At 54.0% G+C, this 21,500-nt stretch overlaps 3 protein-coding genes across 11 annotated transcripts in view; all 3 read right to left on the bottom strand.

The window, feature by feature from the left end:
* Window positions 1-261: 261 nt before the first annotated feature.
* Window positions 262-2,346, bottom strand: HSD17B1 (hydroxysteroid 17-beta dehydrogenase 1). Of its 3 annotated transcripts, XM_049800673.1 has the most exons (6): window positions 1,955-2,346; window positions 1,631-1,792; window positions 1,151-1,330; window positions 960-1,053; window positions 649-832; window positions 262-543 (listed from the first exon to the last, which is right to left on the bottom strand). In XM_049800673.1, the coding sequence occupies exons 1-6, from the start codon at window positions 2,049-2,051 to the stop codon at window positions 373-375; spliced, it is 888 nt and encodes a 295-aa protein (XP_049656630.1). In that variant the 5' UTR covers window positions 2,052-2,346; the 3' UTR covers window positions 262-372. The 3 variants fall into 3 exon arrangements, with proteins under 3 accessions (XP_049656630.1, XP_049656628.1, XP_049656629.1); XM_049800671.1 differs by having other exon boundaries at window positions 262-832; window positions 1,151-1,333; XM_049800672.1 differs by having other exon boundaries at window positions 262-832.
* A 113-nt stretch (window positions 2,347-2,459) lies between these two features.
* NAGLU (N-acetyl-alpha-glucosaminidase) lies at window positions 2,460-6,575 on the bottom strand. Its single transcript, XM_049800670.1, has 6 exons — window positions 6,074-6,575; window positions 5,735-5,882; window positions 5,508-5,654; window positions 5,219-5,304; window positions 4,703-4,959; window positions 2,460-4,455 (listed from the first exon to the last, which is right to left on the bottom strand). The coding sequence occupies exons 1-6, from the start codon at window positions 6,478-6,480 to the stop codon at window positions 3,239-3,241; spliced, it is 2,262 nt and encodes a 753-aa protein (XP_049656627.1). The 5' UTR covers window positions 6,481-6,575; the 3' UTR covers window positions 2,460-3,238.
* Window positions 6,576-8,806: 2,231 nt separating this feature from the next.
* ATP6V0A1 (ATPase H+ transporting V0 subunit a1) overlaps window positions 8,807-21,500 on the bottom strand; it is a 30,530-nt gene continuing 17,836 nt past the window's right edge. For 4 of the 7 annotated variants that reach the window (XM_049799305.1, XM_049799308.1, XM_049799309.1 and 1 more), the window contains 5 exons: window positions 19,695-19,802; window positions 19,035-19,052; window positions 17,088-17,205; window positions 16,462-16,633; window positions 8,807-10,556 (listed from right to left, as the gene is read on the bottom strand). In XM_049799305.1, the coding sequence (XP_049655262.1) occupies window positions 10,463-10,556; window positions 16,462-16,633; window positions 17,088-17,205; window positions 19,035-19,052; window positions 19,695-19,802 (510 nt within the window). In that variant the 3' untranslated portion in view covers window positions 8,807-10,462. The remainder of the gene's footprint in view (window positions 10,557-16,461; window positions 16,634-17,087; window positions 17,206-19,034; window positions 19,053-19,694; window positions 19,803-21,500) is intronic. The other 3 variants (XM_049799306.1, XM_049799310.1, XM_049799312.1) reach the window with 1 other exon arrangement.

The raw sequence follows: 21,500 nt of genomic DNA, 5'->3' as shown, positions 1-21,500 counted from the left end.
GGGAGGAGACGGAAGGAGCCGGCCCCCCGCCTCTGCGCCGGGCACGGGCGGCAGCGGGCCGAGGCCCGGGCGCGGCCCCGTGGCGGCCCCCGCCGAGCGCGGCCGGATCGCGGGGATTCCCGCCCCGCCGCGGGACCCCGGGGCGGAGGCGCGGGGGGAGCCCCCGGGGACCGGGCTGAGCCCCCGGGCAGGGCTGCTGGGCGGGGAGGGGCGGCGGCGAGAGCGACGGAGCCGGGAGCCGGGCGACTGCAAAGGGCTTTATTGGCGACACGGTGGGACCGAGACCCCCCCCCCCCCGGCGGGGCACCGCAGGGCTGGGGCCGGGGGGGTCCGCGCCGGAGCGCGGCTCCCCCGGGCCCACGGCAGCTCTGCTCAGGGCTGGTCCCCGCCGGCCTCGCCGCGGCCGAACACGAAGTCGTGCATGGCCCGGACGTACGCGGAGCCGTCGGGGCTGTCCAGCCGCAGGCGCGACAGCGGGGCGAAGAGCTGGGTGGTGACGCAGCGCAGGGGAGGGCAGGGGGTCCGGATGGCCTCCACGAACACCTGGCACCGCAGAGGGGTCAGACTCGTCCCCGGCACGGCCCCATGGCCACCCCCCGGGCACGGACCCCTCTCGGAGCCCCTTACCCCCATCCCACAGGGACTGACCTGCAGGACCTCTTCCACCTCCTGGGCCGCGTCGTGGAAGAGGCTCTGGCAGTGCCGCAGGTACCGGTGGTAGAGGCCACGCGTCTCGGCGTCCAGGCCCTGCAGCTCGCTGCCCTCGGGGTCCGGGTGCTGCAGGTTGGCCAGGAAGCTGGTGTTGACGGGTCCACACTCCACCAGTGTCAGGCTGCGGGAGGGAGCGGGGCGGCAGCTCTCAGCGCGTGAGCCACCACGGTACCCCCCATCCCGGCATCCCTCCATCCCGGTGCCTGGTGGGCAGGAGGGCAGCCCCCTGCGGCGCTGCCGGTACTCACTGGATGTTGAAGGGCCAGAGGACGATGGCCAGGCTCTCGCACAGCCCCTCCACAGCAAACTTGCTGGCGCAGTACACGGAGTTGAAGGGCAGCCCTGGGGAAGAGCCGCACCCTGAGCACTGGGTCCCTTCCTTGCGGCTCCCCGTGCTACAGGGTGCCGGGGTTCCTGCTGCAGCAGGGCCAGGTCCCACCTTGCAGCCCCCCGATGCTGCTGGAGACGATGATCCGCCCGGCCCTGCGGCGCTTCATGGCGGGCAGGAATGCCTGGATGGTGCGGATGGCCCCAAAGAGGTTCACGTCGAAGATGGTCTTCATGGCTTGGTCGGAGCAGGTCTCCAGGGGGCCCATCAGTCCCACCCCCGCATTGCAGACTGCTGGGCACAGCACCGGTGAGCCAGGCACCAGAGCCCCCCTCGCACTCCCTGGCACTGTCGAGGTGCCAGAAGACAAGAACATGGGGGTCCTTCCCTATGGATGGGCCAGTGACTCTTGGCACCCCCAAACCCAGCTCCTGCACCCCTGCCCTGCTGAACACGTCCCATCCTAGCCCCAGGACTGCGGGCACCTCCCATGATTTGGCATCTGCTCCCAGTACCCTGGGGAGGGCTGGCAACCCCAGAGAGGTCCCCCAGCCACCGCGGAGATAGTGGGGGCACCGGGAAGAGCCATACCCAGCACATCCAGCCGCTGCCCCTGCACCTGCTGTGCAGCAGCTGCCAGCGAGCATGGGTCAGTGACATCGAGCTGCAGGACCTCCAGTGTGTCAGGGCAGCAGCCCCCAAGGCGCTCCAGCAGCCGCTCACCCTTGGCCAGGTCACGCATGGTGGCGTATACTGGGGGAGAAAGCAGGGCAGTCGTACTGCCAAGCTGCTCGGCCAGCACCGGCCCCAGCCCACCCCCAGGCACCAGCTGTCCTTGACGAAGTGCTGCCTGGCCCAGCCCGGGAGACCCCCAGGGGTGCCGGTCCCCCCCCCGGCGCAGCGTTACCCCTTTACCTTTGAACCTGCGAGCGGAGTCGGCCGCCAGGCGTGCAGCCAGCCCCAGGCCGATGCCCGAAGAGCAGCCTGTGATCAGCACCGTAGTTTTCTCCATGAGCAGGCAGTGCCGGCCAAGGGGACCGTGCTGTTTAAGAAGGCTGGGAGGACGGGGTCCCCCCGCCCCACACCACGGGTGTTGTGTCTGCCGTCTTATCTCAAGGCCCCTCCACCCACCTCCCTGCGCCTTGATGCTTGCGCAGCTGCTGCGATAAAGACCCCGAGGAGCCAGGACCCCCCCGCGGGAGGAGGCTCTGCGGCACAAGGGGAGCCACAGCCCCGGGGGCTGGCACCAGCCAGGGCCAGCACCAGCCGTGCCGTGTTGTGTCAGGCACCCCGGCTGCCAGCACGCATCTGGCAGTGCATTTTTCCTGCTATGGAGACTTGGGGGCCAAGCACCGCTCCTCTGCACCCCATTTTGCACAAGTCCCGCGCTGGGGAGAGGAGATGGACACAGATGGGAGAAAAGAGTGCTCAGCGGCCAGGCCTTTAATTGCTCCGCAGGCTGGCAGCACCACAGCTGGGCTCTGCCTGAGCCCCAGCTGCAGGGGAAAGGCCTAGAAAACCCTGTCCCGGGGAGCGCAGCCCCAGCAACACTGCAGAAAACTCCGCAAAGTCTCTTTTGATACAACAGCCACCAAGCGTGACCAGGGCTGTGCCCATGGGGTGGGGAGCACCAGGCACAGGGAGGCCCAGGACCCCACCAGGGGTGAGGCCAGTTCCCTGCTTCCCTGGGGGCAGGGGCTGCTCTGCCCCCCGCACCGCTGCAACCTCCCTGGCTGCTTCTCCACCATCACTGCCCCCATCAGCCAGGGCCCTGCGGCAGGGACACGTGTGCCCTGTCCCTCTGTGCAGTCCCAGTGCCCACCGAGCTTCCAGCTGGGAACACTGGGGCAGCAGAGCCCTCGCCTCCGGGCTCACACCTGGGGCAGCCCAGCTTTCCCGGGGACAGGCTCAGGGCAGCCAGGCAGGGCCGGCAAGGCTGAGAACAGAGCGTGGCACAGGATGGGTCCCTGAGGCAGAGCCTGCCCCCGCATCAGGCTGCCAGCCCCCCTCGGGGCATGTCCTGCCCATGCAGGGGAAATGGTGGGTCCAGGCTGGCTGGGGGTCACCGAGGCTCTGCGCCTTCATTCCAGCATGGCCAGGACGCAGCCGTCTGGCCAGGAGCTGTGGGAGCCTGGACACGGGAGGGCGCGGGGTCTCTGCCCTCCCTCCTGGGGGAGGCTCCGGAGGCACAGCCCGAAGTCACACCAGCCCAGCCCGGCTGTGCCGCAGAGCGCTGGGGTAGTATTTGAGGAACAGCTTCCTGGAGATCTCCAGCGTGTCCCCAGCCGGCACGGCCGGGTAGCGCTTCTTGTTGTAGACAAAGCCTCTCTCCACCTGGAAGACAGCCTGGTTGAACTGGTCCTGGTGGAAGGGGCTGCCGGAGTTGAGGCTCTCCACCAGGGCAGAGACGAAGAGGCTCCAGCGCACGCCGTAGTAGTCCAGCACCAGCCCCCCCAGCTGCTTGTTGGCATAGTCCAGGATGTTCCCACTGGGCCCCCAGAGCGTCACCTGGTTCCGGGCATTCAGCTCGTACTGCTCGGCCTCCTGGTCGCTGGTGGCCACGGCGCGAGCGCTCTCCAGCCAGCGGCCCAGCAGGAAGAGGCTGTGGCTGGAGAGGAGGCTGTCCAGCTCCGGCAGCAGGTCGTAGACCAGCACGCCGCCGGCCGTCAGCAGCTCTGGCAGCGCGTGGCTCTGGAAGGCCTGACGGATGCTCAGGTAGTAGTTGCTCACCAGCTGCTGAGCCGCCTGCCGCGTGACATCCACCAGGTCGTAGCGGAAGGTGGGGCTGGAGCCCAGCTCCGCGCCGGCGCTCAGCAGCAGGCGCCAGGCCTCGTACACGTCGCTGGCGTTGTACCACAGCTCCGTGTCCATGTGCAGGGAGGGCCGGCGCACCAATGGGCTGCGGTTGTGGTTGACACAGACGCCGGTGCAGTTGTACACGCTGCGGAGGAGGAGCCTCCAGGCACTGGCTGCGGCGGCATTTGGGGCGCCATAGCGGCGCTCAGCGTAGCGGGTCACCCAGCTGGGAAGGTCGAGGGGCTCCTGGCGCCAGCCCAGCTCATTCATCAGCTCGTACACCATGTCGTTCTGCTCAATGCCCTCCGGCACCAGCCCGGTGCCCACCATGGTGGAATTAGGGAAGCGGCGAGCTGCAAAGGGGCCGTGGTTGATGGCCTCCACGGTGCCAAAGAGGCCATGATTGCCCCCGAAGTTGTGCAGCATGCACCAGATGAAAGGCTGCCCGTAGAAGGACTCCGTCCACTGGTAGACGGGCTTGGACTCAGCAAAGAGGTCGAGAACGATCATCCTGCCAAGGGGCACGCCGTGCAGCAGGGCCCGCACCTGTGCCGGCTGCCAGAAGTCTGGCTGGTGCTGGAAGAGCCAGCCCTGCATCAGCCACAGTGCCTCGGGGTCAGCTGGGGACAGAAGTACACAGAGTGAGGTCCCTTCCAGGCAGGCCCTGTAGGCACAGTGGGCATCTCGCAAGACCCCGGGGCCACCAACTGCCCCTCTTAGAGGGGGCTTTGAGGGTCTGGCACCAACGAGGTCTGCCAAGCGCAGGCAGCTCAGCGCTCGCACGGGGCCCACAGCCTCCTCCCCACTGGCCTCCAGCTATCCCCACCTAGAGCCCCGTGACCAGGCTGGCACCGCATGCTGACCCACCTCCTGTCATCGACCTGAAGACGGCATTGCTGACCCTTGAGAGATAAGCAGGGTCAGAGAACAGAGGGGTCATCTCGTTGAAGGTGTCGGCGCTATAGATGTGGTCTGTGCCAAACTCCTTGATCAGCTCCTTCAGGAAGAGGGTCCCGATCACCTGGAACATGGGGTCCTCCGGGTCCAGCAGGTAGGTACACGAGTAGGTGCAGTCGAAGTGGCTCCAGCCCCCAAGGCGAGTTGCATTCACATGCGGGAAGACCCTGTGCCGGAGGGCAGAGAGGGGGATCAGGAGCGGGACAGGACGGTTGTGCCCCAGCAGGGACAGGGCAGCCTCCTGGGGAAGCTGGCAAGGGCACAGGAGGGCCGCGAGCTGAGTCGGCCCCAGGAGCACCTGATGTAGCCAGCGCAGGCTGGAAGCGGGACCCTGGGAAGGGCCCAGGGCTGAGACACCAGGGAGGGAGCTGCGGCCAGGGCCGATCAGCCCTGGGGGGGTCTGTGAGCACATGGGTCTGCACCTACCGAAGAACCCCCTGGGGCACGTGGCCTGCGAAGGCCGGCAGCACCGTGATCATCCCCAGCGAGCGCATCCTCTCCACGATCCGATACTGGAAGAGAGAAGGGGCGAGGGAGCAGGGGGAGAGGAGCCCCCACCTCCCCGCAAGGGGCCCCTGGGTGCTGCTGGAGCTGGGGGAAAGGAGCGGCGGCCCCCAAGCCTCCGTGAGCGCGGTGTCAGCCTGGAGGACCAGGGCAGGGGGTCGCACGGGTCTGCCCTGGGCGGGTGGGTGGGCAGCCCCGGTGCCCCCGGTACCTGCAGGTAAAGCTGTTTGAGGTGCCAGGCCGGTGGCAGCGGCCCTGCCCAGCCGTGAAGGTTCCCCATTCGGTTCCAGGCCAGGAACGCCGGCCCCGTGAAGTACCCGTCGATCTCCGACTGGTTCAGCCCCAGAGAGCGGTACACCTGCGCGGGGCGGCGGAGGCTCAGCCGGCCCCGCGGCCGCCCCGCTGCCCTGCCCGGTCCCGCCGTCCCCGATACTCAACCCGCTGCCAGGCCGCCTCCTGCCCCGCGTAGGCCGGCGCCAGGTTGATGCCGCTGAGCGCCATCCAGTCGATCTCCCGCTCCCAGCGCGCCCAGTCCCACCAGGCGTAGGAGTAGCTCTGGGTGCAGGCGTTCTGGTAGTAGCGGTACCTGGTGGGGGGGGGGAGCGGGCGGGAGGCTGCGGGCTGGGCCCCCCCGCCCCGTTCCCTGCCCCGTTCCCGGCCCCGTTCTCCGGCCCCGTTCCCGTTACGTAAGGGCGCCTTGTCCCGGGCTAACGAGGCGTGAGCAGCGCCCGGCCCCGCGCCCGGCCCGGCCCCCGCGGGTCCCCACCGCCCCGTTACCTGCCGGGGGCGGAGGCGCGGATCTCGGCCCGCAGCCGCGGCAGCGGGTCGGGCAGGCGGAGCTGCGCCCCGGACCAGGAGAGGTGGCAGCCGCAGAAGTCGCGCAGGTAGCGGTACAGGCCGGCGGCCGCCGCCACGCCGCTGGACCCCGTCACGACCACGGCCACGGCGGCGCCGGGCGGCGAGCGCAGCCGGTAGGTGTCGGGCCCGCCCGCCGCCAGCGCCGCCTCCACCGACAGCTCCACGGCGGCGGCCCGCGGGCCCAGCAGGCGCCGCGCCAGCGCCCGCACCGCCGCCTCCTGCCGCGCGTCCCCCGCGCCCGCCAGCCCCGGCGGCGGCGGCAGCAGCAGCAGCGCCAGCGCCAGCCCCAGCGCCGGTCCCGGTCCCGGTCCCGGCCGCGCCGCCATCGCCGCTCCCGGCCCCAGCGCCGCGGCGCTCCGCCAATCCGCGCCGCCGGCCGCCGATGGGTGGGCGGGGCCTGCCGGGGCGGAAGCGGCGGTGGGCGGGGACGAGCCGGTACCGGGAGCGGGGCTGGGGCTGGTTCCGCGGGCGGGTCCCGGACCCTCGGAGCGGCGGAGTCACAGGGACCTTACCGGGCGGCGATGCAGCAGGCAGGGCGACAGCGGGCGGGGGCTGGTCCCGGCAGCCGGGACGGGCAGGCGCTGCCTGCGCACCGGGAGCACCGCGGCCCCTTCGCCGTCCGCTCTGGGTGCCCGGGCTGGGCCCGGCGGGGCCGGGGCTGCAGCTCCCGCCTGGGACAGCGGGACCGCCCCGCCGGGAGCAGGAGCCGCCGGGGCTTGGCGGGGCGGGGCGCAGGTATCGGGCAGCGCCGGGGCTGGCACCGGTGGCTCCGCGCAGTTTTCATATCCCGTTTTCCACCCGCGACGGCTCCGCGCCCGCGGCGGTCCCGGAGCATCCACCAGCCCGCGGGAGCGGCGCTGCCCGGCTCCGGGCTCCCGGGATTGTCCGAGACCCCCCGCTCCCGGGGCTGCGCCCACCGCGGCCGGTTCAGCCGCGCTGGGCCCCCGCAGCCGCCGGGCCGGGCCCGGCCCGCTCCGGCCTGTAGGGAGCGCTGCGAGACCGGGCAGCGGGGCTCCGCCGGCCTCCCGGGCCCCGGCCGGTGCCCCGGGGCGGGGGCGCGGCCCGGCCGCCCCCAGCAGCGGCCGGAGCAGCCCGGGACGCGGGACCCGGCCCACAGCGGCTGCCCCCTCGCCCCGGGGCGCAGGCAGGCGGCGGCTCCGCACCTCGAGGGGCCCAGGCCTTGCTGCCGCGGGAGGCGGGTGGGTGGGCGCAGACCCCCGGGGAGCCGGGGGAGAACCCCGGGGGGAGGCTGCACCCCGGCCGCAGCGCACGCCCGCGGCCATCGCACCCGGCGGCTGTTTTGCACCCTCGGTGTTCTGCATCAGCCGAGGCGGAGAACGTACGGGCAGGGCTGCCTGAGCCGGGGGACGGGGGGGCTCAGGGCAGCGCCGGGGCAGGCAGAGCGGGGGCCAGCGCGGCCCCAGCCGGGGAAACGGCGAACAACGGCGGCTGGGAGAGGTCCCGCAGGGCTGCCAGGCCTCCGCACAGAGCTGCTGGGGGGCACAAACGTGAATCCCTCCAGGTTGTGCAGGGTCTCGCCCAGGTTGTGCAGGGTCTGTTTTGGCTCCAGGAGGGCTTCGTGGGCGCTTCCCAGGACTGGCTGCAAGGGACCGCCGTGCCACCTCCTTTGGTGCAGAAGGGAAGGACAAGCTCAGGATTGCTCCACAGCGGAGCCGAGGCTCCCCCCAGTCTCTCCAGCACAGGCCATGGAGGGGGCCGGGGGCTCCTGTCCTGCCAGCCAGCAGCAAGGGCTGCCCACATGGCCCTTGAGCTGTGAAATCAGCCAAGCAGGGCCATGGAAACAGGCAGAAATGCTGTGATTGCACATGGGAGTGGTGCAAGAGAGCAGGGGAACGGGTGAAAGGGGAGAAGATCCCCTGGACACAGCTGGCACTGGCAACAGCAATGAATCGGTCTCCTCTTTTGAGGGGTGCGGAGGACAAGGGGCAGGCATCCTGCGGCTGCAGGGACAGCACAGACCAGCTCCTCGCCCTCCCCGAGACCTTAGGAGACGGGAAACACACTGGGCTGCAACAGCCTCAAAAACAATTGCCAAACCCCCACAGAAACCTCCCTTCCGGGCATGTGGAAAAATCCCCTCAGGCAGCTCCAGGCCCTCAGGAAAGGCCTGAGTAAACACGTCCCTCCTGAGATGGGGAGCAGGTTCCCATGGGGGATGCCCCATGGCTTGGGGGGGCCAGGAATGGGGCAGCAGCCTCGAGCAGGCAGAGCGTCTTTGCCCCAGTCCCCACCAAAGGGCATCTACAACACCCAGGTTTGATCAAGCCTTAGTTTTTCCTCCTGTGTAACTACGTTCCACTCAGCTAACAAGTTTATCTAGGCAGGGAGGAGGCTCCAGGACAAAAACAGCCCCTGCTCGGTGGCCCTGTTTGGCCTTCACTCAGGACATCAGCCAGGGCTTGATAAGCGCAGAGACATTTCAGCCCAGGCATGGTCATGCTGGTCTCATTTTACAAACCAGCTCTGCCCACCCCATCGTACTGGCCATCAAGGTGACAGGAGCCCAGGGCAGGAAAGCTGAAGGTCTCAGCCCCCCCCAGGCAGCTTTCGCAGCTCTGCCCAGTGTCAGACAGGGGTGCTGGGGAGCCGCCTTCGGAGAGCACAGGCAAAGCAGAAAAGAGGCCACACCACTTGTTGTGCAGTTAGTTTAATTTTTACAGTGACTGCAATGCATTTCACCCAGACAGCAGGACTGGTGTCACTGCTCCACGCATAGACACATTTTGACTTCGTCTTTTGTCTGCAAACACCATTGTAAACATACAGCTGGGCATACCTGTAAACACCACGATTACCCAGAAGCTGCCCACGTGCAGCACAAGGATCCCTGTGCTCCGTGCACACACCCGTTACAATGTGCAGTGCACACGCACCTTTCTCGCATAATTTTAAACAGCCCTGCACTGTGTGGCATTGCCTCCTCAATTCCAGGTTACAATGATTCTCATTATTGTTCTAATCTGTTCATACACAAATACTTCAGATCCGCTGTGAGAATTAAACATGACAGACACAGCACTAACACATATCCACACCCCACTGCTCCTACAGCTACATCAAGTTGAGGAGGGCAAGAAATTATTCACATCTGGTACTGGAGAAAAAGCAACAGCTAGTGCAGCAAAACACCACTGAGACTCCACTGCCATGGGACTATTTTGGCAAGACTCGGCCTCAGTTCTCCCTTAAAGGGCTCCCAAGACCCCGAGCATACATGACAACATATGTCACTAGTACCTCCACCTTTGCAAAAGCTGCCTCCACCGATGCCAAGTCTGCACGGGCATTATCTGGATGCACCTCTAGGGCTTTGCAGCCTCAGGCTTCGTCTTTAAACAAGAAATGCAGGAAGTTCCATTGCTAGTGGTCAGTACCTGAGATAACAGTTTGAACTGCAGCTTGTCCCTCCTCCATCTCGCCACAGGTCACAGCAAGGCAGCAGAGCCCGCTGCCCCGACCCCCCCTGTTCCCACCACCGCCTCCAGAAACAAGAGGTGGAACAGGCCTTTGCTGCTGGACATAGGGCTTTGCCTGGGATACGAGTGTGCAGGTGCGCAGTTAAAGAAGCATGTTTTCTCCAGGGAAGACAAGGTCTCTTGCAAGGACAAGGTATTTCCCCGTCACTAGAGCAAACGGAGAGCCACCATACACTTAGCTGAGGCTGAGTTCTACCCCTTCATATCAGCTCCCCAAGCCCCAGCCAGAGCTCAAAGAGCTGAATCCCTGCATGGGATGAGACATTGCTTTTGTCAATTAAAACGTGGCACAGGTGGAAGCCCTGGAGGTAGAAGAAGCACGCCCTGGATTGTCAACTGCCCACTGCTCATAATTTGTTTAATCAGAGGCAGAGACACGTAGGATCCACATGTAAAACTTTCTTTAAAAAAATCTCTTCCTAAGCAGCAAGCTTTGTGCAAGCTGAAGTTGTTAGGCCTTTTCTCCACGTGCTTGTATGCCCACTCAGCCATAGCTGCATTTCTCTCACGCTGCCCTGATAAGCCTGCCAGGGAATTCACAACACAAGAAGTACACTATTATACACCAAACTCTGACACTTCATGCATGTGGTATCTTCAGTGGTAAACTTAAGGAACGAAAAGTTTCTTTGATCCAGTGTCACTCATTACCCAAGAATGTCAAAGCTCTTGGCTTTGAAACGCCACAGTAACACTCAAGGGTGCTGCAATAAGTTATTTTCACTACGGGAGAATTACATGCAACTCAGACACGCAGGAGAGGGCTAACCATAAACACACGACGTTTAACACTGGTTGAGTGGAGGGATCTTTAATCGTCAAACCTCCCCTCACGGATGGTATCAAAGGAGAAAGGGAGAAACTTGAATCCAGTGCCAGTGTAGAACTTGTTCTGGAACTCAATCCTGCAAGAGAGGGAAGAGCGATTGCTCATTTAAAAAGGCAGCTCTCAGATATGAGTTAGCAAGAACTCCATTAAAAGTATGATTATTGACTCTAAAGAGAAAAAGTGGTATTATGTAGCATATCTTTTGGCACAAACCCCACATTTTTGTTTGATGTTTCTGGAGCAGAGCAGAGGAGAAGTGTCTAGGTACTTCGATCCCACCCCCAAAGGCAATAAAAGGGCAACAAAAATAGGATGAACTCCCTAACCATGGTATCACTTAGAAGCACCTAGGAGCACAGAGCATTTCCTATAAGATGTCATTACTAAAGTTCACATTTCAGTTAGAACAAACCTCAACCGCGTGATGCTGTGCTCAGACTTTCTCCATCAGCTACTTCTATTTATTTACTTCAGCATATTTGGTTTATACCCACATGACTACTTCAGCTGAGCTAGAGATGTGCCTGTTGTCTCCAGCTGAACATTAACTTAGACTTGTTTGCCTGCTTCCCCTAATAAACTCAGTTTAAAAAAAGATTTATTCTAGAGAACTGCCCAATGGTCAGCAACAGCCAAATAGGGAAAGAAAAAAATAATCCCATGATTCAGAGTAAAAACAAGCACAGTGTTTCATGAGCCTCATGAGAAACACTTTCCATTGCGTGATCCACTAAAAGAACGAAGTCTCTGTAGGAATCAAGTGACAGCAAATCATAGAGCAATTTAACACAATTCAGAAGTATTTTTATGAAGAACAAAAAGGCAGACTTAAATTATTTTCTTCTAAATCAGGAACCACAGTAAGCTTCAGAGCTGCTGGTATTTCAGCTGGCAAAAAGTGATTTCCCAACAGCGCTCAGGAGGGAAATGTTCAGAAAAACAGCTTTCTGCTCATCTCTTCTGCTGCCTGTTCGTGCAGATACACAGACTTCCCTGCAGAGGAATCCCTAGGATGAGCAGGATTTTCCGTGTGGGAGGAAGGGCTCCTTGCCAACATGCTCCAGTTTTTCAGGAACCCTGATAATCTCCATAAGTATCCTGTGACTAAGTAACTATTCTGTAAGCAAAGGGAAATAAAGCAGCAGAGGGTTGGGTATCTGAGTCACACAGAACCAACCCACTGTAAATGAAATTTTAACCCTGATGATTAACTGTTCCAGCTGGCTCCGACATCTGAAAGCTCCTTTTGGACACACTCAGTTACAACTGGCCACAACTGGATGCCTGAAGCTCGAGGAGAAGCTGTTGTAAGGTTAGGGAACTAGTGAAAAAGTTTAGTTAACCAAACAATCATGGCTTAAATGTTCTGTGTGTTTTTTTCTGCAATTGTCTACAGGAACACCCAGAATCCAAGGTCCTTTTTTTAGTATGAGACACTGCTGTTTTCCAGGATTGCTGGCTGTCATGTACCAGCTCTATTGCTAAACTTTGCACTGCATGTCTCCCATCAGTGATCAAGTTCTGCAGAAGAATTCACTAGACAGTTAGCACTGCACAACAGACTAGAAAGCTTTCTGGCAGTCAGCATTAAAGAAAATCCACTCTCAGCTTTGTTGTATTAATAATTAGCTCAAGTGTTTGTTGGACTGTAGTTATGTGGATTTTCCAACCTGAGTCATAGAGTACCCACACTGTATGGAAAACTACGCAGCTTGCAGTCCCATGAGAAGCAACGGCAGAGTCAGTTGTTGAACAGGAACCCTAACTTTCATTTAGTACAAGTGCAAATTTCTGCTTGGTGTTTGTATTCTTAAAGGTGTGTGCCAATGCCTGGGGTCAGCTGTGATTCAGAGTGCACCTTGAAGAGGGCAGCCTACAGCGCACCTTACAGTCAGAAAGCAATGGGGGCGTTTGTGTAGAGGTTGTTGCAGTTACTTTTTCCCAAAAAGGACAGCAGTTTCGTATGGGGCACCATGGGTCATTATGTCCTGCGCTTACAGGAGACTGCCTTTTAGAGCAGTAGCGTGCTTTTATGGTCGCACTACAGACAAGCTCTGGCTCATGACCTTTACAAAGAAAAATAAAATTCTGGCAGGACGGGTGGGGAGCTGGATCACGAGCGGGATGCAACTCTGGCACACCCACGTCTCTCGGAAAGCAGCACTCCCCCTTGAGTGGCAGCGGGCCAGGAGCTCTGCCTGGGCAGAGGAGGGTCTGCCTGTCCATTCTCAGTTTACAACCGAGAACAGCCGTCCACAAAGTGCCACATAATTACCGATTTTTATTTATTGCACACAGTTGTCAGATTGACTACATTTGTTGTGTTTGAAATCTATTTTGGTGTCCCTGCGCAGACCTCCAAGTTTGCCATTCAGAACAAAACAGACATCACATGAGCTTCTAATGCTGCACGGCTGAAAGCACTGCTTCAGATCCATTTCACTGCCTCCAAGGGTCTGAGCTCATTCTGGGGATGTTTATGGACTAGTGGCAAACAGCTCAGGCAACTCATGATAAAGAAAAATCACGTTTGTGTCCGCCTCAAGTATGGCCATGGTGAAGTGCACACACCTGCCAGGGAAGCTACTGATGCTACACCTGAGGGAGAGAACAGACTGAAACCTTTAGCAAGAGCAGACAAACACAGTTCTCAGTGTTTGCCAAACCTATAGTCACGTATTGCCAGGACCCATGCTCTCCACACTGATGGACATGGACTGAGGGATGGGAGACTGGCTGAGAGACTCTTGGGTAACCAGAGCCAAGCCTGAACAATGTGGTTTGACTGCTCTGAATTCTGGAACTGAAGCCCCTACATCACGATGCTAATTTAACACCAACTTCTCTCCTACACAGCAAAATAAACCCCACTCTTCACTGATCTGAATTAACCTGATTTACTCTGTATTATGCCTAGTGCTATCCTTTCTTTCTAGCTGTGGCCTGGTGTTGGGACATAGTCCAGGGACATAGCTTCTGGTTCCAAATCAGGCCTAAAACTGAGCCTAAAATACTGCTTTACACAGGAAGACACCTCCACTGAAACTGTATTCCTGCATCAACCCATGATGTTGGGACCCTACTTTGAATTCAGTTATGAACTACTCCTTTTGGGCAAAGTCTATGTTTGCTCATATTAGAAGAGCTGACTAGCTTAAAAAAAGGTAAGCTACTTTAATCTAAACATTCATGTCAAACTACATTACTGAAAAGCAAATAGAAAAGTAAAGTATTTCAGAACAGTGATGTTACAGTAAAAGGAGTTAACACCACAATGTGGGGGTATAGCTCAGACAGCTACTGAGCTCCAGCAGACCTCCAATACACATGCCTGCATCTTGGCAGCACTCAAAGAGTGCTTTCTCCACCCCAGAATGCGCCAGAAAAACCCAGCCTGCTGAAAGAATGCATACTTTCTGAAAAAGCACAAAACAAATCTTAATTTGGGACTGATGGGCAGAGCACATGGAACAATCTGTGCTTTTTTGCCCCACCAGTAAGACACATACTGAATTCCTCCTCCTTTCCGGGAAGGCTGAACAACCCACACCTTCAGAATTCCTGATAGGTGACTCTTCTCCCACAGCCAGAAAATCTGATCTGCTCCTCCCAGGACAGCTGTATTTGACATCCCCCTGCCCCCCTTCTAAAAAGGGAACACCTACCATTGGAAACATCCTGATTTCACATTCAGAAGCAAAAAGGAATGTTAACAGTATGTTCTTTTGAACAACTGCAGGTGCCTTCCTCTCCACTGTGATAACAAAAAATCCAACAAACCCAAAATAATTTCAGCAGATTAATTGGAGTCTGAAATATTGCCTTAAACTTGCTTTTCAGGCTCTAAGATTGAACAGATTTTCTCTTAGGGTATGTGTATTAAAGTCTTACAAGTTTGAAACATATGTTTAGGGAAAATATGACTTCATTAAGAGCTTCAGTTCTGCAGCTTCCCAGCAAATGCTCTGTACTGGTCTGCATGGTGACAGTGATCCATGTGCTTATTGCTATTGCCCAGCTGGGTTTCTCTGTTCGCTTGCCGTTTCAGTGACATGCATCTTGCCTTGACACATTTCCAGACAATTTTTTCACCACCCTTTAGAGACAGTCTGGCAATGTGAAAAGCCACCTCTTGGCTGAACTGCAGCCTCCAGTTCACACTTGTTCCAGGTGCTCTGTGAGTGGTATCCGTAGGTGCAGTTTGTGGTTATTAACACAAGACAGGTGTCTCCAGAAAAACATGCTTTCTTATCTTAAACTATCCCTTTGGGTAAAAAAGAAAACACAGAGCCTGCCAAGAAGAAAAGCTGTTCAGAACTGTTCATCTGCTATTGTTCAGAAACGTGCCATGCAGCACTGCAGTCCAGTGAAGCAAGACTTAAAATCCGCTAATTCACAAGCAATTGCAGATCAAAACCACCACATACAGAGATAGAGTACTGCTTACTCTCTGCTCTTCTTGGACTGCTAGCAATAATACCAGGCAGGTCTTGCAGAGCTCCTTCTTTCACACTGATGCAATGGTGTAGTACAGCGACAGCAGGATGAGGATGCGGAAACACCAGCCAGTCAGCAAGAAGTTCTCAAGTGACTGGTATGAAGATTTCTAGGCTGGATGCCAGGAAAAACAGAAGCGCCATCCAGCAGCCATTTTCAGCAGCTGCCCCCCCACGGGCTCCCTCAGCACAAGATGGCTACAGCTCTGAGCCCCTGGGTGAAGCTCAACTCGCTTGAGATACAAAGACCCAGGCACTCCAGGACACTCCAGCCTGCACCCCCACAGGCTGCCAACGCAGGGCAAAAGAACAAAGTTTTCCTTCTCCAGAAGCAGGACAAAACTGCAAGAAGGCTGATTTTCTTTCTTTCCTTTTTTTTTTTTTTTTTTAAAAGGCACTGGCTTCCTTTTCACTTACAGAACTACTTTTAAAAAGTGCTCACAACCTTTTCTTCCATTTAAGCAAGACAGAATATTCCATGTGAACTTCATGGGACTTCACTTTGGTCTTCTGACCTAGCAAGAAGCAAGCTACCTTAAGAGATGGCAGAGACCTGAACTCTACACAGGCACAGACATACTCTCCTACACTTTAGGCTGAAGAGAACCTGAGGCAAGCAAAACCCATTCCCACATTGCTCCTTTGATCCCACCAGTGCACTAACCACAGAATCTGAAGTGGAACAATGAGCACTCTTAAATACGGATTAGAGAAAGCTCTTGAATACTTTCCGCACTTTGGTGCGGAGAAAGTGATGAGCGCTCTAGTGAGTAATTCCTTCTTGTTTACTGGCTGCCTGCATACACAGGAGCTTAATAATCACAGGAAAGGGGCTACAAAAGCATCTGCTAATAAGCAAGAACAGCAAGAAATAGCTACCATTCCACAGCACTCCAAAGGGCAGATGGGCAAAACTGCCGCTGTTTAGTGCAAGGTCTTACGAAGATGAACAAGACCACATGAAGGAAACTGCAGTCAGTAGCTATTGCACATTAAGGAAAACAAACATTAGAACCAGGCAAAAGACCAAAAGACAGAACAAGCAAATCCTACTGAAAGCCACAAGCACACTCATCCATCTAGCACAACCTTCCCATCCCACTGTTCACAAAGCTTTAGTCTAATTTATTTTTAAGCAGAGATCACTCTCCACAATTTCTAAGCAAGATGTATGCATAGGGTCAGGAGAGAGTGGTGTATCACTAGAAACAAGACTGAAATCTGACCCTTTTAAAGACTTTCTGCTGTTAGAGCACATCTGCTGTAGGACATTTAGATGTTTAGCTAGATTTGTGGTACTCTGGCACTTCTGAACATTGCTGATCCTGGCTCAATAGTATCCACTACCCCAATTTTAACAGCCTTAGCTTTCCTGTGTAAGGGTCAATATAATTTTCTAGAAGATGGCATTTCTGCATAGTCCAGGTGACATCAATTTTCTTGCTATGAAGAGCTTTGAAGTTTCTGCATGTTCCAGTAACTCACCAGTGCAAGCGAAGAGCATGGAGGAAAGCAGACAGCCCCTCCATGACCAGGAGAATTGCTACTGTCAGGGTAGCAAAAGCAGCAAATATGAAGAAGAGGCCAAAGCCTCCACCCAGACTCCTCACGCTGAGGCCAATGTGGATCACCATGGTCCAGAGCACCTCCGAGAGCTCTGCCAGGAGAAAGGGGAGAAGGGGACTCATTTCAGAGCATTCAGCAAGAATGGAGGGTTGTTACAGTTTACTGATAAAGCAAAAACTAAAGTCAAGCAAACTCCCACTACAATGGGGTGGGAAACTTAAGAGGAACACCTTTTGCAGCCAAGTAAGCCAGGACATTGTCTCCAACTGTTGCACACAGAGCAGGGCAGAGTCCTTGCTCAGCAGCTCTTTGCTTTATTCAGTGCTTTCAACTCTATCCCTCCCTTTTAGCAGCACCCTATGCAAGTAGACACTGGTGTTTAGACTTAATTACTCCCAGCTAATGCACACACAGCTCTGTCCTTTTCCAGCAGTGCTTGACAGTTGAGCTCTGAGAGGCTACCTGTATTCCTGCCTTTCACCTACTGCCTGCCCAGGGTGATCAGACACATGGATCCAAATCTCAGTTCCATAAGGAATACTCACGTGCATGGGCTAAGCTGAGAGCCCAGAGCCTCAAGTAGGATGCAGTGTTTGAAATGCACCCCAGGCAATATTCAATGGTGTGGATAGCCTGGTACACCACAGTATCACCAAAGTCGAACTAGAAAGAGAACACAGAAAATGAAGAGAGCTGCGAGCCTTGCAAGCAGCAAGGGTTGGCCAACTGGGGAAAACAAGCACACTACCTGGTGCTATTACCAAGGATATTATGTTTGAAGTTAGACACTGATACTGTCTTCTCCTGGTTTAGGATGTCAGTTTTATAAATGAAAAATGAATTCTCTTGTCTTGCTAGGTTTTGCAGAATTATAGTTCACTGCTGCAGCTTGAATATTGTTTTCACATTCTAGCATATGAAAGTAAGATATTTCAAATTCAGCCATGGACTTTTCCAGGAAAAGACTGTTCAGCAACAAGATGGTACTCATACGAATTCACCAGTAAACTGTATGTACCTCTACAAAAAAGGAGACAGTATTCCAAGTTGATACTGTGTATGTACCTTTGCTACAGGATCAACAAGAGCATTTTGCAAGATACGAACTTGCCCTTGAAAGCAAAAATAATGCATAAAGCAATCTTGAAAAAGTCACACCTATGCACCATTCACTGCCAAAGTCTCTGTGTCTTGGTAATTTTCTAAAATAATAAAAGAACTTATAAGGAAGTCTGCCATGTAGGACAGTTTCTTATTTTGCAGCTTGGGAATGCATTCCCTGCATTTTGGATTTAATCCATGCTTCAGAAACTGCTCATATTTAAGTTAAGTGAACATGATGTTTTAAATACATCAAGTGACTAATGCTCTAAGCATGCACAGAAAGCTATTTATATTCTTATTTCTCCCCTGGTATATCCAGAGCAATAAATATTTCAAACAATTAAGTTAAATTAACTGTCAAAAGACTAATTCTTTCTCCACAGAATGTGAACTGCAAAGTTCTTTAATAAAGCCTGCCCTAGTGAACCATACCATCTCCCAGCACACATGACAAGTCAGTGTGCAGTAAATGGAATGTGATAAACAATGACAATTTACAGCCATGTGCAACTGCTGGAGAGTTACCACTATGCTAGGGAGCGGGAGAATCAGCAGGATTGCTATGGCACAGTATTTGTAGTTTTACACATTTTTCACAGGTTTAGTGGTACATAGAATTAACAGGTACACCAGCACACTGCTTCTGTGCCCTCCTCAATTCCAGATGGGCCTATGCATAATAGATCTCTAAGCAAAATCACTTTCAGCACAATTTACAACAGCATCACTGTTGTGAAGCTACTCTAATTCCATGGCATTTATATTTTTTGTAACACAATTGGTTACCTGATAGCACTGAAACCTACAATTAATCCTGCATGAGTATTCCTAAAAACCCATTTCTTTAATACTAATACTTGTTACAAGTGTTTATGAATGAGCAGTTTCTCATAACAGAGCTTCTCCTTTACAGAAAGATACTGGTTAGTTAAGTTGTTGGACTGTATGAAACTGGACTGGTTTTGCTGTATTTGCTGACTGGCAACAACCAGTGTCATCCTTAAAGACAGTTTGGGAAAAAAATATCTTTACAAAGTTTGTTACAGTGCAGAATTACCAAAGACACAACATGAGGCAAACGAGACTTCTTCAGAAGTTTAAAAGCAAAAACTTTTCAGTTTCAGACTTCTAGCTTTAACAGCTTTCCAGGTAAACTAAGAAAGATCTGCAGACAAGGGATAAGACAAACAAGCTGTATAGATGAAGTAATTAAAGGTCTGTTAATGGGCATGTACATATGAAGAATTAAAAATGGCCTGTAACATGTAAATAGCTAGATCTTTTGGAAAACAAGATGTTGTGACATAACATGTTTACTTCAGCATGTGTTTTACACCAACGGGAAATGGTCCAGATACACATGAATGCAAAGCTGGCTGTAGTCTTACCACCTCATCCTCTGTAGGCTTGAAAACATAAGTTTACATTTAGTGCGGTGTCTCAATCACATTACACGAACACATTTAATAATTCCCTCCTAAACATGACACAGTAAAGTGGTAACACATCACATGCACTAGAGAGGCAATATACCGCTGAAGAATAGTTAAGAGGCATCAGAATACTCTCAAACTATGCAAGATCAACTCCTTTTTCTTCTCTACCAGGTAAGGCAAAGCAATTAATATTACCCGCAACAGTCAAAATTAATATAGAAACAAGATTTCACTGCTGCAGAAATACAGCCCCTGGATTTTTGCTGACACTGAAGAAGCAAGTAGCACAAATGCCCTGCACTTCAGCGGAGTGTAAGCTGTGTATGCCATCTGGGAGTGCTGTGCAGCTCTCACTGTGTAGCCTCTAAGATAATGGTTCTTTGTGATGGGGACAAACAGAGCCACATTTCCCTTTATATGCAAATTATACTGCTTTTTCTGGAGTCCTGGGAATGGCAAAGAGATAGTCTGTATGAAAACTGCTATGAAAACACTTCACTGAAAATGTTGCTATTTAAACAGCTTGGAAATCAGCAAATACAGTCAAAACACTAGCACTTTCTGCTACCAAGTACATTGCCCTGAGAGGGAGGATGGTCAGGTGCTGCTTACCTCTTCCCCCTCCTCGGAATGGGTAGATAGCTGGTCATGTTGAATGATCTCAGCATCCTCCTCAGTTGGTCCATTGCCCACCCGGATCCCACCGAAGTTGTGCGTTCCCTAACACATGCAGAAAAAGAAAGAGAAAAGTGTTGTTTGTGTTTTACTGCAAGAGTGCATGTTTCTTATGACTCCGTGTGCAGCAGCAGCTCACAGAAGAAAACAAAGTATTAAGACCCAGGTTAAGCCAGCTGTACAATTCTATTTCCCAGCTTGGATGGGAAAGATGCTGATTCCTGCTAGGGGTGGAGAAAAAAAGTCTGTCTGAATGAATACTTGATACATTTCTACAAAGTAATTGCAAGCCTAAGCAAAATAAAAGGGACATCTCTCAAGAGGACATTTGCTGGCACTGACGTGCAACAGACCAACGTTTTGCCCAGCAGCTGTTGAACAAGCACTGAAACACCACTGCTGTTGTAAATGAAATAAGTCACATAGTGGCAACTCAAAGCAGAATAGACTGACACAAATACACGTATGCAAACTTGCTTCCCACCAGTGTTAGGCATACTAACACCACACATAGGAAAGCAGACTTTCCCTTACTTGGAAATTCTACGTTGTGCAAACAGTCCCTTTTATAGACATTTATTCTGACATTGAACATCTGACTCTCAGCCACAACTCCATTGCACTCCAAACAGAAATGAATAATCCACAAACTGAGTTGGAACTTCGAAAGAATCAGCTCTTCTCACTTGACAACTGTAATCATTGCACAGTTAACATCTGATTTACAGCAGGCTTTCTCCTCCATACCATCTTACCACCGAGAAAGGATGAACAAACCTGATGATCATCTGACAGTGCCCTCAAGCAGAGCTTTTATGCATCATAAATGCATATTGGACAAAGAAGGCTTAACGTGCACATCACTATCTTTGGATTTCTGTTCAGCAAGCAGCACTGTGCACTGTACAGCAGGATTTCTATCTCCCTCCAGATATTCCAAAGACAGAAAATGCTCATGACTGATCCGAGGGACTACAAATTAAGACCTGTGAATCTGACCCACCTAGAGAGGCAAACTGAAATGCCACAAATGGAAAGAAAAGCCCTGCATTCAGCTTTAGCACTGTACTAGGGTCATCTGTGACATGGAATGTGAACAGGCTAACTTGGCACATGAAGACTTCAGAAGTTGAGGGATGACTATGCAAACAAAGGAGGCTTAAGATCCCATGACCTGTCTGCTTTCACAGTGTATGGCTCTGGCATACCAGCAGAATGGCTGCTTGATGTTCTTTTAACTGATTTGTTCTTAGAAGCCTACTTTTATTTTAGGCTGAACTATAAATTTGCCCAAAATGCCAGATGTGATTAAAGACCTTGTCAGGTTTCTAAAAACAAATTAGGTAGACATTTATGCTTGGAAAATAGAAATAAAATGAAAAAAAAAATTATAATAAATTTATAAGTAAGACAATGCTTTTATTAGGATTTTCAGCATCTTTGAAACATTACAAGTTACTGATGACTAGTATCAGTATTCTATTTATGTATTTCTAGCCTGTGTGAATTTGTACTTTCACAGATTTTCCCTTGCACTCAACTTGTATCCATTCTCTGTAAACTATCCAAGATAAACATGGCTCCAAAAGCTCTAACCATTTACTTTATACTTCTAAACACACCTCATACAAAGACCTTCCCTCGCTGCTTCTTGTATTGAGATGCACTTAATACGCTGGATGGATTATGCACAAAAGATCCATTTTAATTTCTCACATTTCCATGAGGCTATTTAAAATGACA

The sequence above is a fragment of the Accipiter gentilis genome, chromosome 5 (genome assembly GCF_929443795.1).
Source record: "Accipiter gentilis chromosome 5, bAccGen1.1, whole genome shotgun sequence".
In the NCBI taxonomy this organism is placed as follows: domain Eukaryota; kingdom Metazoa; phylum Chordata; class Aves; order Accipitriformes; family Accipitridae; genus Astur; species Astur gentilis.
Note: the sequence above shows the minus strand (reverse complement) of the source record. Positions and strands in the feature narration are given on the sequence as shown.